This window comes from Grampus griseus, assembly GCF_964374135.1.
Source record: "Grampus griseus genome assembly, chromosome: 5".
Lineage (NCBI taxonomy): Eukaryota > Metazoa > Chordata > Mammalia > Artiodactyla > Delphinidae > Grampus > Grampus griseus.
This window is the reverse complement of record NC_138998.1, coordinates 11,894,203-11,919,585: the sequence shown is the minus strand read 5'-3', so window position 1 is coordinate 11,919,585 and position 25,383 is coordinate 11,894,203. Positions and strand designations below refer to the sequence as shown.

Here is a 25,383-nt window from a genome sequence, read left to right as displayed (position 1 = left end):
CTTGCCATAGACGGGCACACTCCCTGGGTGACATTCATTGTTAGTCTGACTATCACTTCCTTATGCTCCCCCCTCAAGTAGTGAGTAGAGGTTGCTTATCTGTTTCCTGAATTGATGTTAAGTGTGTGCACATTTCCTGTGACTAAAAAAATATATACTTAGACTATTGGGGGAAAAAAAGGAACAGGGCCTTCAATACTAGGCCTCAAAGTGAAATGTCAAAAGAGGGTACACAAACACCCCCTTCTCAGGTAGAACCATAAGAAGAAGAAATGTACTAGTTCTTAGCGTTAAGCAAGGGACATGTTCTTTGACAAGAGGACAGAATGCCAAAAGATCAAATTAATTGGAGAGCTGGGTCTTATCCTCCTCAATTTACTCCCCCTGCAGTTTTCATTCTGCATGTTTATCTGCAAGAAAAACTATTTGTTTTGTATTTACTTTGTTCTTTAATAAACACTCTGTAGATTTTCGTAGGATTTAATTAAGGTAGTCAAGTCACTCACAAATTAAGACACAACAAATTTCATATAAAAGCAACAATTTTTTGTGAAGCAGTCTGATTTTAATTCAGCAATATGAAAAGCATTTATTTCTTTTGCCAACCCATCATAAAAGTAAAAAACGTTTTGGATGAACTGTCACACCTTGGTTTAAGAAGTTATTATTACAATATCTGTAGGCTCATTCTGTTTCCTTGACTTTGAGAAATATTTAATGATGACTTTTATTGCTAAGGCAACTCTAATGAAAATGGTATTGACTTTAATTTGAACCAATATTAATATTGCCCTAAATCTATACTGCTGACAGAAAATGCTTTCCTTTACTAATATCACCCCTCGAAAGTTTCAAAAAAAGCCTTGATGTTAACTTCTAAGGTTTCAAAAATCTGTAACCCAAAATGTGCCATTTGATGGATTAATGGTCTTGCCTCCTGCCATCCAAGTTAGCCAACATCAGATTGACTTTGAAACACCAAGACCTTGAAGAAATGAAGAGCAACTCAAATACAGTGTCTGAACTCCATCTTTAATTGACACTAAAATGTTTTAAAACCTAAAAGTATTTGATTTTAAAAATTAATCCGTGTTTTTTAAGTCATCAATAGAATCACTTACATCCAGTTTAAAAGACACAGGAGAGGTGGAGGGGAAGAAGGCGGAAGAGTAAGACGTGGAGATCACCTTCCTCCCCACAGATACACCAGAAACACATCTACACGTGGAACAACTCCTACAGAACACCCACTGAACGCTGGCAGAAGACCTCATACCTCCCAAAAGGCAAGAAACTCCCCACGTACCTGGGTAGGGCAAAAGAAAAAAGAATAAACAGAGACAAAAGGATAGGGACGGGACCTGCACCCATGGCAGGGAGCTGTGAAGGAGGAAAGGTTTCCACACACTAGGAAGACCCTTCGCAGGCGGAGACTGCGGGTGGCCGAGAGGGGGAGCTTCGAAGCCGCGCAGAAGAGCACATCCACAGGGGTGCGGAGGGCAAAGCGAAGAGATTTCCGCAAAGAGGATCGGTGCTGACTGGCACTCACCAGCCCGAGAGGCTTGTCTGCTCACCCACCGGATTTGGGGGGCTCTGGGAGCTGAGGCTTGGGCTTCGGTCAGAGCGCAGGGAGAGGACTGGCGGCGTGAACACAGCCTGAAGGGGTTAGTGCACCACGGCTAGCTGGGAGGGAGTCCGAGGGAAAGTCTGGACCTGCTGAAGAGGCAAGAGACTTTTTCTTCCCTCTTTGTTTCCTGGTGCGCGAGGAGAGGGGATTAAGAGCGCTGCTTAAAGGAGCTCCAGAGATGGGCGCGAGCCGCGGCTAACAGCGCGGACCCCAGAGACGGGCATGAGACGCTAAGGCTGCTGCTGCCGCCACCAAGATGCCTGTGTGCGAGCACAGGTCACTATCCACAGCCCCCTTCTGGGGAGCCTGTGCAGCTCGCCACTGCCAGGGTCCCGGGATCCAGGGACAACTTCCCCGAGAGAACGCACGGCACACCTCAGGCTGGTGCAACGTCACTCCGGCCTCTGCCGTCACAGGCACGCCCCACACCCCGTGCCCCTCCCTCCCCCGCGGCCTGAGTGAGCCAGAGCCCCCGAATCAGCTGCTCCTTTAACCCCGTCCTGTCTGAGCGAAGAACAGATGCCCTCTGGCAACCTACACGCAGAGGCGGGGCCAAATCCAAAGCTGAGCCCCTGGGAGCTGTGCGAACAAAGAAGAGAAAGGAAAATCTCTCCCAGCAGCCTCAGAAGCAGCGGATTAAAGCTCCACAATCAACTTGATGTGCCCTGCATCTCTGGAATATATGAATAGACAACGAATCATCCTAAATTGAGGAGGTGGAATTTGAGAGCAAGATTTATGATTTTTTCCCCTTTCCTCTTTTTGTGAGTGTGTATGTGTATGCTTCTGTGTGAGATTTTGTCTGCATAGCTTTGCTTCCACCATTTGTCCTAGGGTTCTATCCGTCCGTTTTTTGCTTGTTTGTTTGTTTAATTTTTTTTCTTAATAATTATTTTTTAAATAACTTTATTTTATTTTACTTTATCTCCTTTCTTTCTTTCTTTCTTTCTTTCTTTCTTTCTTTCTTTCTTTCTTTCTTTCTTTCTTTCTTTCTTTCTTTCTTTCTTTCCTTCCTTCCTTCCTTCCTTCCTTCCCTCCTTTAGACAACGAATCATCCCAAATTGAGGAGGTGGACTTTGAGAGCAAGATTTATGATTTTTTCCCCTTTTCCTCTTTTTGTGAGTGTGCATGTGTATGCTTCTGTGTGAGATTCTGTCTGTATAGCTTTGCTTCCACCATTTGTCCTAGGGTTCTATCTGTCCGTGTTTTGCTTGTTTGTTTTTTGTTTAATTTTTTTCTTAATAATTATTTTTTATTTTAATCACCTTATTTTATTTACTTTATCTTCTTTCTTTCTTTCTTTTTATCCTTCCTTCCCTCCTTCTTTCCTTCCTTCCTCCCACCCTCCCTGCTTCCTTTCTTTCTTTCTTTGCTTCTTTCTTTCTTTCTTTCTTTCTACTTCTACTAATTCTTTCTTTCTACTTTTTCTCCCTTTTATTCTGAGCCGTGTGGATGAAAGGCTCCTGGTGCTGCAGCCAGGAGTCAGTGCTGTGCCTCTGAGGTGGGAGAGCCAACTTCAGGACACTGATCCACAAGAGACGTCCCAGTTCCACATAATACCAAATGGCAAAAATCTGCCAGAGATCTCCATCTCAACACCAGCACCCAGCTTCACTCAACGACCAACAAGCTACAGTGCTGGACACCCTATGTCAAACAACTAGCAAGACAGGAACACAACACAACCCATTAGCAGAGAGGCTGCTTAAAATCATAATAAGTCCACAGACACCCCGAAACACACCACCAGACGTGGACCTGCCCACCAGAAAGACAAGATCCAGCCTCATCCACCAGAACACAGGCATTAGTCACCTCCACCAGAAACCCTACACAACCCACTGAACCAACTTTAGCCACTGGGGACAGACACCAAAAACAACGGGAACTATGAACATGCAGTCTGCAAAAAGGAACCCCAAATACAGGAAGATAAGCAAAATGAGAAGACAGAAAAACACACAGCAGATGAAGGAGCAAGATAAAAACCCACCAGACCTAACAAATGAAGAGGAAATAGGCAGTCTACCTGAAAAAAAATTCAGAATAATGATAGTAAAGATGATCCAAAATCTTGGAAATAGAATAGACAAAATGCAAGAAATATTTAACAGGGACCTAGAAGAACTAAAGATGAAACAAACACGATGAACAACACAATAAATGAAATTAAAAATACTCTAGTTGGGATCATTAGCAGAATAACTGAGGCAGAAGAACGGATAAGTGACCTGGAAGATAAAATAGTGGAAATAACTACTGCAGAGCAGAATAAAGAAAAAAGAATGAAAAGAACTGAGGACAGTCTCAGAGACCTCTGGGACAACATTAAATGCACCAACATTCGAATTATAGGTGTTCCAGAAAAAGAAGAGAAAAAGTAAGGGACTGAGAAAATATTTGAAGAGATTATAGTTGAAAACTTCCCTAATATGGGAAAGGAAATAGTTAATCAAGTGCAGGAAGCACAAAGAGTCCCATACAAGATAAATCCAAGCAGAAATACACCAAGACACATATTAATCAAACTATCAAAAATTAAATACAAAGAAAACATATTAAAAGCAGCAAGGGAAAAACAACAAATAACACACAAGGGAATCCCCATAAGGTTAACAGCTGATCTTTCAGCAGAAACTCTGCAAGCCAGAAGGGACTGGCAGAACATATTTAAAGTGATGAAGGAGAAAAACCTGCAACCAAGATTACTCTACCCAGCAAGGGTCTCATTCAGATTTGATGGAGAAATTAAAACCTTTACAGACAAGCAGAAGTTGAGAAGGTTCAGCACCACCAAGCCAGCTTTACAACAATGCTAAAGGAACTTCTCTAGGCAAGAAACACAAGAGAAGGAAAAGACCTACAATAACATACCCCAAAAAATTAAGAAAATGGGAATAGGAAAAAACATATTGATAATTACCTTAAATGTAAATGGACTAAATGCTCCCACCAAAACACACAGATTGGCTGAATGGATACAAAAACAAGACCCGTATATATGCTGTATACAAGAGACCCACTTCAGACCTAGAGACACATACAGACTGAAAGTAAGGGGATGGAACAAGATATTCCATGCAAATGGAAACCAAAAGAAAGCTGGAGTAACAATTCTCACATCAGACAAAATCGACGTTAAAGATTATTAGAAGAGACAAAAAGGACATTACATAATGATCAAGGAATCAATCCAAGAAAAAGATATAACAATTGTAAATATTTATTCACCCAATATAGGAGCACCTCAATACATAAGGCAAATACTAAAAGCCATAAAAGGGGAAATCGACAGTAACACGTTCATAGTAGGGAACTTTAACACCCCACTTTCACCAATGGACAGATCATCCAAAATGAAAATAAATAAGGAAACACAAGCTTTAAATGATACATTAAACAAGATGGACTTAATTGATATTTATAGGACATTCCATCCCAAAACAACAGAATACACATTTTTCTCAAGTGCTCATGGAACATTCTCCAGGATAGATCATATCTTGGGTCATAAATCAAGCCTTGGTAAATTTAAGAAAATTGAAATTGTATCAAGTATCTTTTCTGACCACAACGCTATGAGACTAGATATCAATTATAGAAAAAAATACAAACACATAGAGGCTAAACAATACACTACTTAATAACGAAGTGATCACTGAAGAAATCAAAGAGGAAATAAAAAAATACCTAGGAACAAATGACAATGGAGACACGACAACCCAAAACCTATGGGACGCAGCAAAAGCAGTTCTAAGAGGGAAGTTTATAGCAATACAATCCTACCTTAAGAAACAGGAAACATCTCAAATAAACAACCTAACCTTGCACCTAAAGCAATTAGAGAAATAAGAACAAAAAAACCCCAAAGTTAGCAGAAGGAAAGAAATCATAAACATCAGATCAGAAATAAATGAAAAAGAAATGAAGGAAATGATAGCAAAGATCAATAAAACTAAAAGCTGGTTCTTTGAGAAGATAAACAAAATTGATAAGCCATTAGCCAGACACATCAAGAAGAAAAGGGAGAAGACTCAAATCAATAGAATTAGAAATGAAAAAGGAGAAGTAACAACTGACACTGCAGAAATAAAAAAGATCACGAGAGATTACTACAAGCAACTCTATGCCAATAAAATGGACAACCTGGAAGAAATGGACAAATTCTTAGAAATGCACCACCTGCCAAGACTGAATCAGGAAGAAATAGAAAACATGAACAGGCCAATCACAAGCACTGAAATTGAAACTGTGATTAAAAATCTTCCAACAAACAAAAGCCCAGGACCCGATGGCTTCACAGGCGAATTTTATCAAACATTTAGAGAAGAGCTAACACCTATCCTTCTCAAACTCTTCCAACATATAGAAGAGGGAGGAACACTCCCAAACTCATTCTATGAGGCCACCATTACCTTGATACCAAAACCAGACAATATGTCACAAAGAAAGAAAACTACAGGCCAATATCACTGATGAACATAGATGCAAAATCCACAACAAAATACTAGCAAACAGAATCCAACAGCACATTAAAAGGATCATACAGCATGATCAAGTGGGGTTTATCCCAGGAATGCAAGGATTCTTCAATATATGCAAATCAATCAATGTGATACACCATGTTAAGAAATTGAAGGAGAAAAACCATGTGATCATCTCAATAGATGCAGAGAAAGCTTTCGACAAAAGTCAACACCGATTTATGATAAAAATCCTGCAGAAAGTAGGCATAGAGGGAACTTTCCTCAAGGCCATATATTACAAACCCACAGCCAACAACATCCTCAATGGTGAAAAACTGAAATCATTTCCACTAAGATCAGGAAAACGACAAGGTTGCCCACTGTCACCACTCTTATTCAACATAGTTTTGGAAGTTTTAGCCACAGCAATCAGAGAAGAAAAGGAAATAAAAGAAATCCAAATCAGAAAAGAAGAAGTAAAGCTGTCACTGTTTGCAGATTACATAATACTATACATAGAGAATGCTAAACATGCTACCAGTAAACTACTAGAGCTAATCTATGAATTTGGTAAAGTAGCAGGATACAAAATGAATGCACAGAAATCTCTGGCATTCCAATATACTAATGATGAAAAATATGAAAGTGAAATCAAGAAAACACTCCCATTTACCATTGCAATAAAAAGAATAAAATATCTAGGAATAAACCTACCTAAGGAGACAAAAGACCTGTATGCAGAAAATTATAAGACACTGATGAAAGAAATTAAAGATGATACAAATAGATGGAGAGATACACCATGTTCTTGGATTGGAAGAATCAACATTGTGAAAATGACTCTACTACCCAAAGCCATCTACAGATTCAATGCAATACCTATGAAACTACCACTGGCATTTTTCACAGAACTAGAACAAAAATTTCACAGTTTTTATGGAAACACAAAAGACCCTGAATAGCCAAAGCAATCTTGAGAACAAAAAACGGAGGTGGAGGAATCAGGCTCCCTGACTTCAGACTATACTACAAAGCTACAGTAATCAAGACAGTATGGTACTGGCACAAAAACAGAAAGATTGATCATGGAACAGGATAGAAATCCCAGAGATAAACCCACACACATATGGTCACCTTATCTTTGATAAAGGAGGCAGGAATGTACAGTGGAGAAAAGATGGCCTCTTTAATAAGTGGTGCTGGGAAAACTGGACAGGTACATGTAAAAGTATGAGGTTAGATCACTCCCTAACACCATACACAAAAATAAGCTCAAAATGGATTAAAGACCTAAATGTAAGGCCAGAAACTATCAAACTCTTAGAGGAAAACATGGGCAGAACACTCTATGACATAAATCACAGCAAGATCCTTTCTGACCCAACTCCTAGAAAAATGGAAATAAAAACAAAAATAAACAAATGGGACCTAATGAAACTTCAAAGCTTTTACACAGCAAAGGAAACCATAAACAAGACCAAAAGACAACCCTCAGAATGGGAGAAAATATTTGCAAATGAAGCAACTGACAAAGGATTAATCTCCAAAATTTATAAGCAGCTCATGCAGCTCAATAACAAAAAAACAAACAACCCAATCCAAAAATGGGCAGAAGACCTAAATAGACATTTCTCCAAAGAAGATATACGGATTGCCAACAAACACATGAAAGAATGCTTAACATCACTAATCATTAGAGAAAAGCAAATCAAAACTACAATGAGATATCATCTCACACCAGTCAGAATGGCCATCATCAAAAAATCTAGAAACAGAGCTTCCCTGGTGGCGCAGTGGTTGAGAGTCCGCCTGCTGATGCAGGGGACACCGTTTCGTGCCCCGTCTGGGAGGATCCCACATGCCGCGGAGCGGCTGGGTCCGTGAGCCATGGCCGCTGAGCCTGCGCATCCGGAGCCTGTGTTCCGCAACGGGAGAGGCCACAGAAGTGAGAGGCCGGCATACCGCAAAAAAAAGAAAAGAAAAGAATAGAAAAAAACCAGACTCCACTTAACCCACTTGCTCTGTTACTCATTACTGTACGTTCTGTCTGTGAACTATACTCACTGTTGCCACAAAGGATACAACTGGCACTATTGGCAAACTTTGAATATGGAAACTTTATTAGAAAATAGTATTGTATCAATGTTAAATTTTCTTAATTTGCAAATTGAATCATAATTATGAAGAGAATGTTCTTGTTCTTAGGAATAGCCACTGAAGTATTTAGGGGTAAGATGCATGATTATGTAACTTTTAAATACTTAGGTGGGGAAAGAGGTGGGGAGAGAATAAAACAAATGAAGTGAAATGTTAACCCCCTTGAGTTAAGTCGAGTATACTTTCTGGCCCTCTGTTCCTTCATCTACTAGGAGAGGGAGACTGGGCTGAACTCTTTCAATATTATTCACACTGTGAGCCATGAAATTCAATGAGGAGTGGAGCCTGGCATCAGAAAATGTTAACCAGTGAATCTGAATGAAGTGTTTGCAAGAGTTCTTTGTATTTAAAATAAATAAATAAATAAATAAATAAATAAATAAAATAAAAGACAGAGGAGAGCCTTCTCAGAGCCTGAACACAGTGAGACTGCAATGTTCAGAGGATACACAAAGGGCAAAACAATCTCAGGATTTCAGGGCTGGAAGGAGCTTGAAAAATTGTTCTCCCTACTTCTTCATTTTAAAATGAAAGCGCTTCCCCTGATTAATTCTCTGGGCTGACATCTTCAGATACAGTTCCCTCACACTCTTCATCTCCTTTAACTAAGGTTCTGAGACATCCTTCCAGTGGACCTCAAAATTTTGCATGTATCAGGCACATTCAAGTTGCTTGTTTAAAATGCATATTCCTGGGCTGTATCAACAGAGACTCTGATTCAGTAAATTAGGAGAGGACCAAGGAATCTGTATTTTTTAAATAAATAAATAAATTTATTTATTTATTTTCTTTTTTGGCTGCATTGGGTCTTCGTTACTGCGCACGGGTGTTCTCTAGTTTCCGCGAGCGGGGGCTACTCTTCCTTGTGGTGCGTGGGCTTCTCATTGCAGTGGCTTCTCTTGTTGCAGAGCACAGGCTCTAGCCGTGCGGACTTCAGTGGTTGTGGCACGCAGGCTCAGTAGTTGTGGCACACGGGCTTAGATGCTCCACAGCATGTGGGATCTTCCTGGACCAGGGCTCGAACCCATGTCCCCTGAATTGGCAGGCGGATTCTTAACCACTGTGCCACCAGGGAAGCCCGGAATTTGTATTTTTTAACAAGCATCGTAAGTGACTCTGGGACAGGCCATAGACTGCACTTTAAAAAAGTGCTGCTAGATAATAACACAAATGGGCCAAATATTTACTATCTCACCTATTAATGGGAACATTTTGTCCAATAGTTTGAAAAATTCCAAAGGCAAAAGATGTATTTGAGAAAGTCTGGGTTGAATAAAAATTATTTTATAATATATTTTTAAATTTGTAAATGGAGTTCATAAAAAGTGGGGAAAATGTCAAACCACGTTATGCTCTTAAAAGTAAAACAAGAAGATCCAGTTTTTAAATAGTTACTAAAGAATGCCATGTAGTATTGTGACATTTATGTCTTGAAAATATAAGTGAGCACACTTGGGTTTAGTTGCTAATTTTCTTTCAAATTCTTTTAGAGTAAGTTTTCTTCCTGCTGAGGTAAATGTACATAAATAAGAATAAAGAGGTAGAATTTTTTTTTTTAAGTAGTGACATGAAATAATGCTTTCACCTATAAATCACTGGACTGTTTTTTTAAAATAAACTATTTGGAGTGTTTTATTCTGATTCTATTTTTGATCACATATTTATAGAAAGTCATATATCATAGCTAAAGCCACACTCCAAATGCCAGAAGTTCTACTGGGCTTATGAATTGCTTGATATTAGTGCATTCATACATTTCTCTTAAATGAAACTAGTTTTGTTTTTCAATTTTTTTTTTTTTTTTTTTTTTTTTTTTTTTTTTTTTTGCGGTATGCGGGCCTCTCACTGCCGTGGCCTCTCCCGTTGCGGAGCACAGGCTCCGGATGCGCAGGCTCAGCGGCCGCGGCCCACGGGCCCAGCCGCTCCGCGGCATGTGGGATCTTCCCGGACCGGGGCACGAACCCGTGTCCCCTGCATCGGCAGGCGGACTCTCAACCACTGCGCCACCAGGGAAGCCCTGTTTTTCAATTTTTACATCAACAACTTTAAATAAAAATCAGTGGCCTTATTTTTAAACTTTTTTTGTGAAAAGCTTAAAATATTTCATAGTTTAAAGAAAGAAAGTAAATGGAACAAGTCAAATGATTTTACTTATGGTACTTACAAAGATCATGAACAGATAAGTTTAGGTGTATAAAAACACAAGATACATACTATTTACCATCTTCTTTAGCTGAATAAAGTCTAGACCCATAGAACTGGCACAGTGAATTCAGGGAGGCCTACATAGCCAGGCAGGAGCTGCCCAGGAAAACCAGAGAGCTCTGATGGGATGCACCTCTCTGAAGATATCTCTAGTTCCCTTAATCAGCAGCAATCCCAGCAATGCAGACCACTGAAGACAGCCCTGATGTGTGGACACCTGGAGCTCACACTGGGAAGGATAATGCTATAGACAATGTTTGTGTCCCCAAAAATGCATATGTTGAAATCCTAACCCCACAGTGTGATGATATTAAGAGGTGAGGCCTTTGGGAGGTGAATAGATCATGAGGGTAGAGCCCTCATGAATAGGATTAGTACCTTTATGAAAGAGAACCCAGAGAGTTCCCTCCCAGCTTCTGCCATGTGAGGACACAGCAAGAAGACGGCCATCTACAAACCAGGAATTGGGTTCTCACCAGACACTGAATCTGCCAGAACCTTGATCTTAGACTTCCTAGCCTCCAGAACTGTGAGAAATAAATGTATGTTGTTTATAAGGCACACAGTCTACGGTATTTTGTTATAGCAGCCTGAACGGACTAAGACAGAAGGTCACTAATCAATGCCACAAAGATCAATATACCAGGAGTGTCTCTCATTCGTGGCCTCAGACAGAGCTTCAGCAGTGGCTTTGAAGGACAACAAAGGGTTTGTCTCTAACAGTAGACCCAAGACATCCAGCATGAAGTTGTAAGGACCCTCTGAGAACCAATAAGCCTGGTGGTGCATGTCATTTCCAAATTCACTTGCAAGAGCCTACAGAGACTCACTAGAATTTCAACATTATAAAACTCAACCCACTTACTTGATTTATTTAAACAATTTGCATAAATGAGAAACATAAGAGGAGATTTAAAATGTTCTTTTTATATTACAAACAGATCCTTAGAAAGTATTTGCTTGAATGTTGCTATTGGACCCATTAGTGTTTAAAATTTTCCATGTTTCCTCCTTCTGGCATGAATCCTCACACTAAAGGCTGCAAGCCAAAAACTCAGAGGTAAAAATTAGCTCGCCTTCTAGAAAACAACCTGGGGGGAGAGTGAGGTCACACTGAAATAATGAACTATATAAAGACAGCTTCCATCGTTGACAGTCTATTAGGAGGAAAGGTCTGATAGTCCCTTTTTTAACTTTATTTTAACTCATAAAGTTAACAAATTAACTTTATTATTTCAAATACCTATAAAAACCTAATAATATACTAAGTGTTGTTTACTCTATCTTAAAATTAGGACAGGGGTCAGAAAAATGAAATAACTTGTTCAAGGAAATGGACCAAGATTTGAACAGAAGTCAGTGTGATGCCAGAGTCCACACACTTTCTACTGTTTCAAACCCTATCTAGTCTACTATTAATAGAAAATAAAATAATTAATTATATTATCATTACGTTAAGACGTGTGTGTGTACAAATTGATATACATGTGTTTTTGTGTCTATGTACATGTATGTATTATATAGAGATAGATCAAGATACAGAACATAAGCGAGAATAAGCCAAGGGAAGGAGCGGGTTTCCCATAAAACAGGATGATCTGGTGGACATGTGCACTGTGAGATGTTTACCACAGTCAAGCTGATTGACACATCCAATATCTCACATGATTTCTGTGTGCGTGTGTGTGCATGCACGTGCACGTGTGTGTTGAGAGCACTTGAGATCTACTCTCTTGACAAATGTGAAGTGTCTAAGTGCAGTATTGTGAACCACGGTCACCATGCTATACATCAGATTCCCCAGAACCTGTTCATCTTGTAAACGAAAGTGTTAGCTTTATATTTTGCATAATTCACACAGACAGGCTTGATTAATGTAGCTGTGTTAAAATCTATGTTTAGTTTAGTGCCACCATCTGAAACATGTTTGGTTAACATTGTTGATATGAACAATAAAACAATCTCTATTGATTCATGTCCAGGTAGAAGTAGATAATTTCATGCTTGGGAAGGTAGGCCTCTCACTGTTGTGGCCTCTCCCGTTGTGGAGCACAGGCTCTGGACGCGCAGGCTCAGTGGCCATGGCTCACGGGCCCAGCCGCTCCGCGGCATGTGGGATCTTCCTGGACCGGGGCACGAACCCGTATCCCCTGCATCGGTAGGCGGACTCTGAACCACTGCGCCACCAGGGAAGCCCTGACTCTGTTAAATATTAAGGGAGGAATAGGAGCAATCCAAGTAAAAGAAAAACAGGAGCAGCTTTCCCTATACCCCTGTGATCCTGGTCCTGGTCCTGGATGAAATCCAACATTCCAGCCATGTGATTGCCAGAAAATCACCTCCCTGGGTTCCCATTTCCTCATCTACAAAATATAGTTTATAGATAAGAATCCACTTCTTCAAAAAGGATGGGGGCATGTTTAGAGGACACAGGAGCCAATCTGAAGGAGCCCCACTAGCCGAAGCTGGACCAATTTGAGAAAGAAAATTAATAATGACAGCATTGGGCTATAACCCATAGAATAAAATAAATATCCCTGAGTCCATACTGATATAAATAATTGAATAAAGACATCAATGGAGGAGAAGGAACAGTGGAATAGCTCTTTCTAACAGGACAGCCCTAATTAATAAATGTAGAAAGAATGAGGGAAATACATGATCACCATTAGGCAAATATCACAGTAAAAACTGCTCAAGGCAACTACCACTGAAAAAATGCTAAAATCAGGGCATGAAAGTTTGAGGAGAAACAGGATAGAAGGTTGCTCAGGGAGCCCGGAGAACAAGGCAGGTAATTTTCATGAATAACAGCACCCAGCTGGTGGCCTGAGCAGAAAACCACACCCACCAGCAGAGCCAGCCAGACTCCCCTGTCCTCAGCCGAGCCTCATCTTTGCTCAGTGCTCCATAAACACTGACATGGTTTTCTTCTATGACTGTATTTTTCTGTTTCCACACTGGTCATTCCCCCTTTTTTTGCAGTTCTCCTCCCTGGCTGCCCATTAGAATCACCTGGAGAGCTTTCAAAAATCCTGATGCCTGGGTCATTCCCCAGGCCAATTAAATCAGACTTTCTGAAGGAGGGCCTCAGCCCTTATTAGTTCTGAAAGCTTTTCAGGTGATTCCAGTGTGCAGCCAAGGTTAAGCACTACAACTATATTGATACAATTTTTATTTAGCTATGTTAATATCACAGTGCAGGAAACAGACAAGTCCAACCTTCCCTGCTTTCTGACAAAGTGCTTTCAACATATATGACAGATAGAAGGATCCAAAATTTTACCACCGGCTTTTGACAGAAATAAGGTGAGAGGCAGCTGGAAGCAAGTGGTAAAGAATTCGTCAAAAGGAAAGAAATTTCCTGAGTACTAATTTTTTGTGGCTCATTACATGGGTTCATGATGCGATACAAAAATGAATCAGAAAAAGATCAATCCCACACGCTGAGAGTCTGATCTGAGACGGATGATACTATGTATAATGTGCTGTGTGTCACCAAGCTGAAATGCGATGAGAGTCGGGGATCGGGTGAGGAGTGATTTCCAGCCAGGAGATTATAGGAATCTTTGTAGAGTGGGTGACATTTCAGCGGGCCTGGGAGGATGGGTGGGAACTGAAAACATGGGGCCAGGAGGAAGGACATTCTGAAAGGGCACAGATGAAGAGGTGGGAAACTGTGGAGGAGGGACAGGGGACAGCAAGTTGCCCCATTTCCCTGGCTGGAGGAGAATGGAAGGCACCAATACTTGAAACATTCTGTCACTTTGGTAGTTTGGGTACTATTCCCCATCAAAGATTTGGTTAGATCTTGACAAGAAGTTGTGAGAATGGGGTAATTTGCTTTTTACACTCATAATCTGATGTGATGTGTCCAAAGGGTTGGGTGGTGGACATAGCAGCCTCGTGAAGGCATTTATATGTGTGTATTTCAATCTTGCAAGGCTCCAAATTAAATTACAGAAGAGGAAACTTGGGGATCAAAAAACCCAGCTATTTCAATGGTGAAAACATTTTTCTGTGAGGTGCAAGTCTGGCCATCTGCCATTTCCAATATTATTATTTTACCTCAATAAGAAGAGGATAATGCCAGGTTTGTGTGAGTTAAGCTCATGAAGATGAGAAATATCTCGGTTAGCAAGGAAAACTAGCGACCCACACACGTCATTCCTCAGGGAAGTGCGTCCTGACAGCTCAGCAGGTGGAACAGGGAAGCCCAGCAGCTGCTCCCCGGCCAGCGGCCGTCACCATGGCAACGCCCCGGGGTGGGAGGAGCAGCTCAGCCCTTGGAAACCGCCAGCATTTAAAAAGTAATGCAGATGATCCTGGATTGGATCCTAAGCGAGAAAAAGACATTCTTATAGAAATGTCCTTTCTAAAGACATAACTGGGACAAATGGGCTCAATTTGAGTGTGAATTGTGGATTAGATGTGTGGTTCTCAAACTGCAGTGTGCTTCAGCCTCACCTGGTGGGCTTGTCAAAACACAGATAGCCAGATCCCACCCCCAGAATTTCTAATTCGCTGTGGCTGTGGTGGAAGCTAACAATCTGTATCTGTAAGTAAAGATCCCAAATGATGCTGATGCTGCTGGTCTGGGATCACACACTGACAACCACTGGATTACATACCAGCATTGCATCGATGTTAATTTCCTGATTTTGATCTTCGTACTGTAGTTATGTTAAGGAAATGTCCTTGGCCTTAGAAAACACTCATAGGAGGATTTAGGACAAAGGGGCATCATGTCTGCAACTTACTCTCAAGTGGTTCAGGAAAAAATAGATAGATGATAGATAGATAGGTGATAGATAGATAGATAGATAGATAGATAGATAGAAAGGATAGAATAATAAAGCAAATGTGAAAAAATAACAATTGGTAAATCTGGGTGAAGTGTATATGGGAGTTCACTGTGTTCTGTAACTTTTCTAGTAGATTAAAATTACATGAAAATTAATAATTAAAAATTAATATAAGGAGAGAAAGTTATAGCTTATCATCTAGCTCTGTTCAATATGGTAGCCACCAGCTACACATGGTTATTTACATTTAAAGTAATTAAAATTAAATAAAGTTTAACATCCAGCTCCTCAACCATACTAGCCATATTTCATCAGGTGCTAAAGGGCTGTATGTGACTAGCAACTACCATATTGGACAGCACAAATATAGAGTATTACCATCATCACACAAAGTTCCACTGGACAGTCCTCACTATAGTGAAAAATATTTTAAGATCGTGAGAGTCTCTTTGGAAAATTCAGTGTGCCGAGAGCAGCAGCAGAGGTAGCAGTAATAGGCATAAGCAATAGGAGTCAGTTGCTCCCCACATAAGATAGTTTATTAACTGAATGGGGCAAAAAGAAGAAAATGATTAAATTATAGCTGATGGATCATAGTGTAGCTATATTTGTAAATCCCTGGGTTTTGCATAGATCAGTGACATATTTGCCAGAGCAGCTGTTCTTACCCATGCTCTGCGCACCTCATCATTTCACTGATTTTCTTAAAAATCTGTTGGATAAAGGAGAAGTAAACACCCAAATGTCCTGGTTCTTTTTCTTTTCTTCCCCTGCTTCTCCTTCAAGCAGAGGAGGGGCAAGACTGGATGGGGAAACTCCCAGCAAGGCTGTGCCAGGGAGACCGTCCCGAAGGGGAACAGCCAAGACCTGGATGATATCAAATTTTCAGATATTCTAACTTTGCTACTGGTTTCATTTTGGATGACACATCAGCTACCATATAAAGCACAGCGAGGCTGGGTTCTGTTGCTATCTTTACTCCTTCCGATTTGCTTCTCCTCCTTCCTCTTCTTTTCCGCACCTCAGACACCCAGCACCCTCTGACCCAAACAGGCCTGCCTCCCTCTCTAAAGAGCATCTTCTTTCTTCCCAGCGTCATTTCTCTTGGGCCCCAGCAACACCCAGGTGATGAACTGAATACATTCTAAAGTATGAATAGAACCAGGTTCTCCCAAGGTACATTTGGCTAACACTAGCTCTCAGAATGTTCTGGAAGATACTGTCTGAGCAAGGGCATGTTTGGGTATTCTCTTTCTGACCCAACCCCTGTAACTCCCCTCTCCCTAGCCTCTCAGGAGTGACCACCCAGACCCACATATGCTGCACCTTGTCAGCCCCAAGCCCCCTCCACCTGGCACCTTTCTCAGCAGCTTCATGTTCACTTGGGCTCAGTAAAATGCACAGCTATTATCACTTGGGGAGAACATGGAATGGCAGGGGAAACTGCAAATACCTGAAGCCATAAATCATAAATCAGTTAATATGAAGGATTTTCATGGGTAAAATGAGCCATATTCCCATTTCCAAGTTTCCATTGGGGAAAATGAACCACAGAGCTAGAACCCAGGACTCAGGAGGTGTCCCTCTCCTCTGTCCAGGCCTCTGTTACGGCATTTAAATGTCCATCTAATAATCGAACCGTTGTCGGAGGCTTGGAGAATGCACCCCCCCCCACACACACACACCAAAAATAAATATGCTGGATTGTTTTTCTGCATCAATTCCTCCCTAAAATACATTCACTCTGAGTTTTCCAAGAAAGAGAAACCCTTCATCAGAAACAAGTTTGTCAATTACATAGACATGATCACTCTTAGCAGCAAGACACAACATCCCAGGTATTTATAGTTCACCTTGTGGTTGGCTAGTTAAACTTCTGAGATGTCTCTTTACAGACAGCTTTTTACTATGAAATATATATATATTTTTTAATTTATTTATTTTATTTATCTTTGGCTGCATTGGGTCTTCATTGCTGCATGCGGGCTTTCTCTAGTTGTGGCGAGTGGGGGCTACACTTGGTTGCGGTGCGCAGGCTTCTCATTACAGTGGCTTCTCTTGTTGTGGAGCACAGGCTCTAGGCACACGGGCTTCAGTAGTTGTGGCACACGGGCTCAGTAGTTGTGGCGCAGGGGCTTAGTTGCTCCGGGGCATGTGGGATCTTCCCGGACCAGGGCTCGAATCCATGTCCCCTGCTTTGGCAGGCGGATTCTTAACCACTGTGCCACCAGGGAAGCCCTATGAAATATATTTTTATTAAGATTTCAAAAAGTGAAGGAGAGTCTCACCTCACAGTACTCTGTGAAAATGCAGAAATCATCTTGCTCCACAAAGCTTGCATGGAACTTGACGATGGCTAGATGGTCCAGCTTGGAAAGGAGCTGGGCCTCCAAAGTGGCCTGCAGAGTCTCATTTGGATTGAGTTCTCCAGTAGAGATTTCCTTCAGGACCTTTCTGCAGCCAAAAAAAAAAAAATTTTAATACATTTAGAACTCAAAAACATGTTTAATAGATGTGAACAGCGGTGCAGGGCCATCTAATTAATGCCCAGGCTGTGACCTACTCAGAGTTCTGCTATCACTGGTGACTCCTGGGCACCCTGGGTCTGCCTCTGTCCTGGCAGTGCCCTCCACACCTGCGGCCCTAGTTTGGTCACACGGGGCAGAGACAGGGCTAATCTTGAGTGGCGTGGCTGAAGCGGCTCTTCCTCAGCCTCTAGGTGTCTCTGTTTCTGTCTTTTTCTGTCTCTTTGTGTGTTTTCTGTCTCTACTTATCTGTTTTCCTGTTTCTGTCTGTTTTTCTATTTCTCTCACTATTCCTATCTTGGTATCTCTCTGTCTCTCTCTCTCTCTATATATATATACATATATGTGTATGTGTGTGTGTGTGTGTGAATATAATATAATTATAAAATCTGTCTCTCTGCATCTGTCTTATCCTTTTTGACTCTCTTTTCCTCTCTGACTCTCTCTTTGCCTCCGCATGTGTGTATAAATACACATGCTTCTCTCTGTCTCTCAGCTCTAAAATTTTCCAAATCTATCAACTTAATATCAGCAGAATCAATATCTACTTATTTTCTTTTTAAAATTATCCTTGGCATATCATACTTTATTGCTACCAGTATTTAGGAAAAGAAAAAAATCTAAAAACATTGACAGAGGTATTCAAACATGTATAAATGGAACAAGAGCTCATTACATCTCCAAATTATTAACTTAAAAATTGTGGTAACTAATGAGGAGTGGACCAAAACATTATCTCTTCCCATCTACAGAAAGAAACAGACTGATGACCAAACCAATTACAGTGCCACAGTGTAAACAGATTGCCGGGAGAAGCACTTTAGAGCACCAATTATGTATGCAGACAGATTCCACTGATTATAAGTGAGCCTTAGCTGTTCATTAAGCTCTGCAGGACCTGTACTAGAAGACATTTTGCAGTAATGTTATTTAAGAGTAACTATCTATGCATATTAATGAAAATGTATTTATAGTAGGAGCTCTCTTAATTAAAGGCCCTTTAACCAAATCCTAGATTAACCAGAGCTCTGCAGTCCTTTCTAACAGATGCCAATGGCCACCTTTGTGTTGGGGACGCGGTGGCCAGCAGGTGCTCTCTGGACCACCTTCCAGTTAAGGTGTTTACCCAAGTTGTAGCATCTATTCCCAAACCTGTTTATGCCACTCGTGCCCAGTATTGTAAATCTGTGACTTAAATATGACAAACTGATGAAGGATGAGTGAGTGTTGTCTCTGCTAGAAAAACTAAGTCAAATGCTTACCACAAAGCTTAATAATGACAAGTTGCAAAAAAAAAAATGCTGTTAAAGAAGTAATTGATAAGACAGTTCTAAAACGTTGGTTTAAAAATGTAAAAATCTAGAATTCTGAACTGAGATTGCTAAATTCTCATTCTACTTTAAAGAAGGTAAACTTGGAAAACTTAATCAACTTAACATGGGTAAGTTTATGCAAAAAAGATGAAGCGACCTCTCATCAGAGGACATCAGATGTTGGCTGCACAACAAAAATGAGAGAAAACGTACAACAATATGTTTTAAGTTGATATAAACGTTTTAGTTATGTCATTTCATTTTTAAATTGTTCCCTTATGTAACTAAGGACCAGCCCCAATAACACTGGACAGGGGCCATCACATTGGTTTTGTTAGGTCTTGAACGCCCTACCAGGCCCCTACTTGATAATGGAGTGGATTCTGGAGAAATTCTTGCTTGGTAACGTGTTCTATAGAGAGACTGTTCTAGCAAGAATTTGGTTAAAAATGACCTCATGTTATTAAGAGTGGCATCTCAAACTGTTTGGTATAATAAAGGAACTTGAAATGACAGACGCGGTTGTTTTCCTGTAACTTCTAAAAATGATAAAGCCGTAAGCCAAATGACATATTCATGGTACTTTTCCAGTACTTACTGCGCCCCAGCCAACGTGCAGTTGTAAAAGTCACAGTGGTTAATTTATATAGCACGGCACTATAAAGCCTCACTCAAACTTGCAATATTCTCTTGCTGTGAAGGAACAAATGCTATCGGAAGTTTTAAGATACTTATTTTTTCTTGCAAACATCAACTATTGTGCAACAGGGCATGGGATTTTACATAGAGTTACCTGAGCCCCATCTGGCAGCCTGATGATAAGGCATAAAATCTCATTTGCCCACAGCTTAGCAGATGAAGGTAGGGCTATCAAGACAGGTGATATCTAATATACTCACCTCTGGCAGATGCGGAGATATTCCACCTTCCTTACCTAGAACTGATAGAGGAAACTCTCATTGCGTGTCACATAGTGTGAGAGCCTTATCAGCCAAGCAGAGTGCAGAAACTGACCAAGTCAAGGAAGCTTGCCCCTGGCTCAGTGACACTCAGCCTGTCACCCTCTCCTAAGTAACAGGACAGATATTTATTTTATCAGAACTTCAGCTGTTCAGGAGAAACTTTTTAGCAGCTGCAAAACAGGCACCCCTTCAGACTCACTCATTTTGCAAACTTTCTGTTCTCTTCCCCAAGTGGCATGTTTCTTTCTAGAATCAGTAGTGAACTGACAAACTTTGGAGAGTGACTGGAAATTTGGGATAACTATAGCTAATTTCATTCCCTTCAAATTTGGCCCACCTTCCATACAAATGGGGCAGATGATATCTTTGAGAAGTTCAGGGTTATTTTCCCCAAATTTCCCTGTAGTCTTTCACTTATTTCAAATTGAACAAGCAGCATAGGCTGCCTCAGGAAAAAGATGACATCACAAACTACAGAGAATATGAGTAAAATCCCTGGCTTTTGATTTTCCAAAGGAGAAACCAAGGCCAAAGAGAAAAGATCTGAAGGAGCACCTGACCAGTGGCGTGAGTGTCCTCCCTGTCCGACGTGAGAGAGACCCTCAGGACCAGATGGAGGGGAGACAAGAACATTAGGCACTGCTGAGCCCTTGAAAATAGTTCATGTCCCCCAGGCCGTGTCCTGGGGGACAGAACTCCCAGATGGGGAGAAGAGCCCCAGAGCAGAAGCCCTGCTATATTTCCAAAGCAGGAACCTCACATTTCCTTGTGTCCAGCAAGGGGTAGGAGTGAAAGAAAGGTCTTCAAGGGGCAAGTAAACCAAGGGGCCTAAGAGTTCTGGAATCTCAGTGAGGAGTGCTGTGTGTGTAGTGGTGTAGTGAGCTCTGAGAATTCGTCACCCCTGCCCTTGGGTCTCCTGAGGAAGACAGATAGTAAGCAGATCAGTGTGCATAAATGTGTGTATGTTTGTATTTTCTAAAACTTCAAATCGAGCTGGGTGCTACACAGTTAGGGTAAGTGATGTCTGAGGCCCTCCTGATTTAAGCTGCCGTGACTCTCTAATTTGATCAGCAGCTACTGTACCCACTGAGGGCAAATCCACAGGAAACAGATTTTAACTGCAGCTTAAATAAGGCAGTAATATTTTTTGTTTTTTAAAAAATTCAATATTCACCTGTTTAACAGTATTAAATATGCTCAGGACTTTCAAGGTAAGAGTTTTCATCTATCTAGAAAGGCTGCAATTATTTTAACTAATCCTTTCTTAAATGGTCAGCTCTCATTATTTTTCTAATTTACAAGGAAATATAGTGTTGTTACAGAAAAATTTGAAAACAAAACATAGTCCACAATCCACTACAGAGATCATCAGCAGTAACAATTTTGTGTACTTCCTTCACATCTTTTTGCTACACAATTTTTTAACACCAGAGGCCAGTTTAGACAATTTGCCTGCTATTTTCATGAGACAGTATCATAGCAGAAATCTATCATTTGTGGCTGCCCAGTGTCTTTAGACAGCCTCCCTACATTGTAGTAGACCCCTGGGCTGTGGGTCCTGCCTTCCCTAGATAAAAACAAACAGACAGACAACAACAATTCCTCATCTCCCATCTGCCTTGAGTTGGGGTGCCAGTGTGGGACCTAGGTTCTGCCAGTCAGCTGGACCAAGCCGGGACCTTGCCTTGGGTGTGAGCTGTGTGGTGGGACAGGGCAGGCACAGGACCTCCCTTCACTCATACAGGTGTCCTAAGAAAGAGCGTGGGCCTGGGGGCAGTGGCAGTGGGCCAATTCCAGGCTGACATTCCTGGAAATTTAGCCTCCCCTGCCCTGCAGCCTCCCGCAGCTGTGTTCAGTATCAATCCCCTTCTGCCTCAACCGTGCAGAGGGCGGCTACTCATATCTGCGTCTAGAGCCCTGACCCACGCGATTATGCGTCACAGAGCACTGTGAGGTGTTCCCATGAAGCACTCACTTTGGGGTAATGAAAACTGAACCTCCAAAGATTTGATTCATTTAGGTTAATTTTTATTCATTTATTTGAGTCTTAAAACTTAGGATCTTCTGAGGGATTTAGGGCCTTTTATGGGTAGAAGTATCATGAGAGTGGAAAAACATCCTTTTAAAAGTAACTTAACCCCCTTTAATATGACATATAACTTTAAAACGTAAAGGGACATGAAAAAATGGCAGTGATATTTGTCCCAAAAAGTGGCACATTAATAAAAGATGGGAAAGCTGGGAACTAAAGGTACCTAAAGGAGTAGCTGAAAAAACATTGTAGGTGTTAGTGGAGAGTATACAACAGATGGGATTTTCTTTTATTTCAGTTGTTTTTCCTTCTTTCAGCAATTCAGAAACATTTTTAAGGTCTGTGGCCAGAGAAAAGGATAATATCATTTTATGGATCATCATATGCCATAATCTATGAGCTGCCTTTGTTTCTAACAATTAAATCCCTGATCCCAGCTTGTTTCAGGGTAAAAACTGATTCATCTGATCTTTTCCTCTCCACCCCTGATCATAGGCATGTTGCAGTTTTTGGACACAGATGGAGCTCAGATGACATCACCATACAGTGCAGGGATAGCAAGACTCAGGTGCCCATGGCAGACACCAGCAACTAAGGACCAAAATCCTTCTGCTGAGCCTGACTTCAGACTCCACACAAGGTGCCAGGCAGCCACTGCCGAATACCTTCACATCGAAAGTTCCACATTTCTGTTATTTCACCATCTACTGACTGCCCTGGGTATGCCAAACACAGTATCATGTTCTGGGGATAGAAAGATGAAAAAGATAAAACTCCTGCCCTCCAAGAAAGCTCAGTCTCATGGGGAAGGCCAACAAGTACAAAAATAGTTGAACAACTTCACGATAAATGCAATAATAGAGCTGGGGATGGGGTGAGGACCCCTAACTCTCCTTTGAGAAGAGAAAAAACGTAAAATCTATAGACTAGAGCCCCAGGACATTCACTTTTGCACACAGAAACTACTTTGTAGTAAGCTGAATTGCCTTCTCCCCAGGTGGATTCCAAGTAACAAAAGAAATGAATTTATCATTCTTTACAATTTGCCCTGTATAAACCAATAGCCAGTAGAGGGACAGCTATATTTGCATTACCTGAATAGGCTACGAAAGTTAATAAGCAGGTGACTTTTCAAAAAAAGAAAACTGCTTGAGAATTCCAATATCTATATATCCTTCTTTAGAGTAAATCGTGCACAGACACACACACAACCACAGTATACATTATGGAACGAAGAATGAAAATGTTACGGGGAGGGGTATTTCTTAAAATACCTAAAAACCTGGCAGGTTCACAAAACACTCCTTCCTTCCTTCCACCCCCCGCATCCCCCCCGTCCTCCGCCATTTATCTATCCCAATTTTTAATCAGAAAAAAGCATTTGCGCTATATATAACTACATTTTAAAAGATAATGTATCGAGCCATGCTCTGCTCTAGAGGACTCCCTTAGTTTGGGGTCCCCAGGAAGCAAACCCTGAGACAGGATTTGAGGCAGGTGATCAATTTGGGCAGTAAGAAGAGGGGTAGGAAAGTGAGGTGAAGGGAGGGGAGCCATTCAAGGGCCTGTTATCAAGCCAGTTACCACTGTGGGCAACTGGGGCTTAACTGTGGAGGAACCCTAGGGGCAGGCATAGAACACACCTCTGGGCTCCTCTGCCTGAGGGGCGGGGACCGACTTCCTCATCCACTGACTCAGGCTGCTCCTGGGAGTATCAACTCCCCCACTCTCCGCCTCACTGGAGCACAGAGGCCCTGACAGCCAGGGAGGCCTCAGGCAGAACTGCCCCTGCCGCAGGTGGAGGCTGGGTCCACGTACCGGAAATGCTAATTGGCCAGGGGACATAGGTGGGGCCCCAACACCATCTGTCACAGGGATGAAAATAAAGGCAACTTTTCTCCACTTTAAATTCTGCTCTATTTTACCTTTACTCCTGAAGATAGCTAGGATATAGTGATTCTGAGACACAGTGTCTGTAACACTGAATAATGAAACTGCAAATCAGTTATAACCTATAGATAAATTCCATCTCCTATGCTTCTCAAGACTTCGTTTACAAACACATTAGCAGCATATGGGAGTATTATGTACAAATAATAAGCAAAAATAACTAATAATAATAATACAGATAAAAAACAAAGAACAAATAACAGTAGAAGTATTTCAGACATTTTTGTTTGGCAAATATGTTTTTCCTGCTCCTGTTTAGATTATATTTTCATTTGTGGTAACAAGTTCCATGCAGTGTTTCAATGCTGGTAACATAACAAATTAGGCAGGTTGCCTTTTATTTTTAAGGAACAGAAAAGAGTAAACAGAAATTTCAGGAGCAGGAGTTTTGAAGATAAATATTGCCTGAATAAAAAGTATCTAATAATCATGTGAATTCAATGACTCTTCCCATCTGTATAAACTTAAAAAACAGAAATGGCTTGAACACACGTCTCAAGGCTGGAAACGGTGCTGGTGCTCAGTGGAGGTTCTCCGCAGGGAATCTCTGGTGTCAGTGCAAGAACAGAACTGGCTTCAGGATGGACCCCAACCAGCCCTTTCCCAGGGGGGGCTCCCTGGAGGTGACAGAGAAGACACAAAGTGTCTAACTGCTCTGCTGTGCAAAGCTCTCCTCCCAGGGCTTGACAGAGACTCCACAGCCGAGCCCAGGAATCCATGAGTGAGTGTGAATTGGTCGGCGGGGGCGGTAACAGAGGGCAGACTGGGTATCTGTGCCTTCATGGCCAGGCAGCCATCTCCTCCCTGTGTCTAAGTCACAGCCTCTACCAAAGCTGCTGGGACTGTCTCCTGAGAGCTCACTGAGAACAAACTGCACTCTCCTCTCCTTTCAGCCAAAAAAATGAGTGGGTTCCCTTCACGGTGAGCTCCTTTCCTGGAGCTCCTTTCCACAGCCTTGGAAAGTTCTCTTTACCACCAGAGATGTAACGGAGCCAACTCTAGCTCCCCTGAGAACCAGTGAGGGCTCTTCCCCCACCCTCCTTCTCCCACACACCTCCAGACAAGTGGTCAGGCAGTTCTGTCTTTCTTATTTATACAGACGAGCACAGTCATTAAATATTGTGGCTTAATTATTTTAAGAGAGGGTGGCTGTCTCCCCCACTCCCCAGCCCCTGGCGTGAATCATAACTGATCTAAGCCCACCATGTAATCCTAGTCCCCTTGCCAGTGATCAGTCTAGACACGTGGTGTAATTCTGGCCTGGGAGATGTGGGGAGGGCTCGTGATGGTTTTCTAGGAAAGATGCTCCTCACTGATAAAAAAAGGGAAGCATAGGAGGAG

At 41.5% G+C, this 25,383-nt stretch overlaps 1 protein-coding gene across 1 annotated transcript in view; it reads right to left on the bottom strand.

Moving 5' to 3' along the window:
* NEK11 (NIMA related kinase 11) overlaps nucleotides 1-25,383 on the bottom strand; it is a gene marked incomplete at its 3' end in the record, with an annotated part of 108,896 nt that overhangs the window by 49,398 nt on the left and 34,115 nt on the right. Inside the window, 1 exon segment of the mRNA XM_082654641.1 lies at nucleotides 17,549-17,714. Within this exon segment, the coding sequence (XP_082510767.1) occupies nucleotides 17,549-17,714 (166 nt within the window).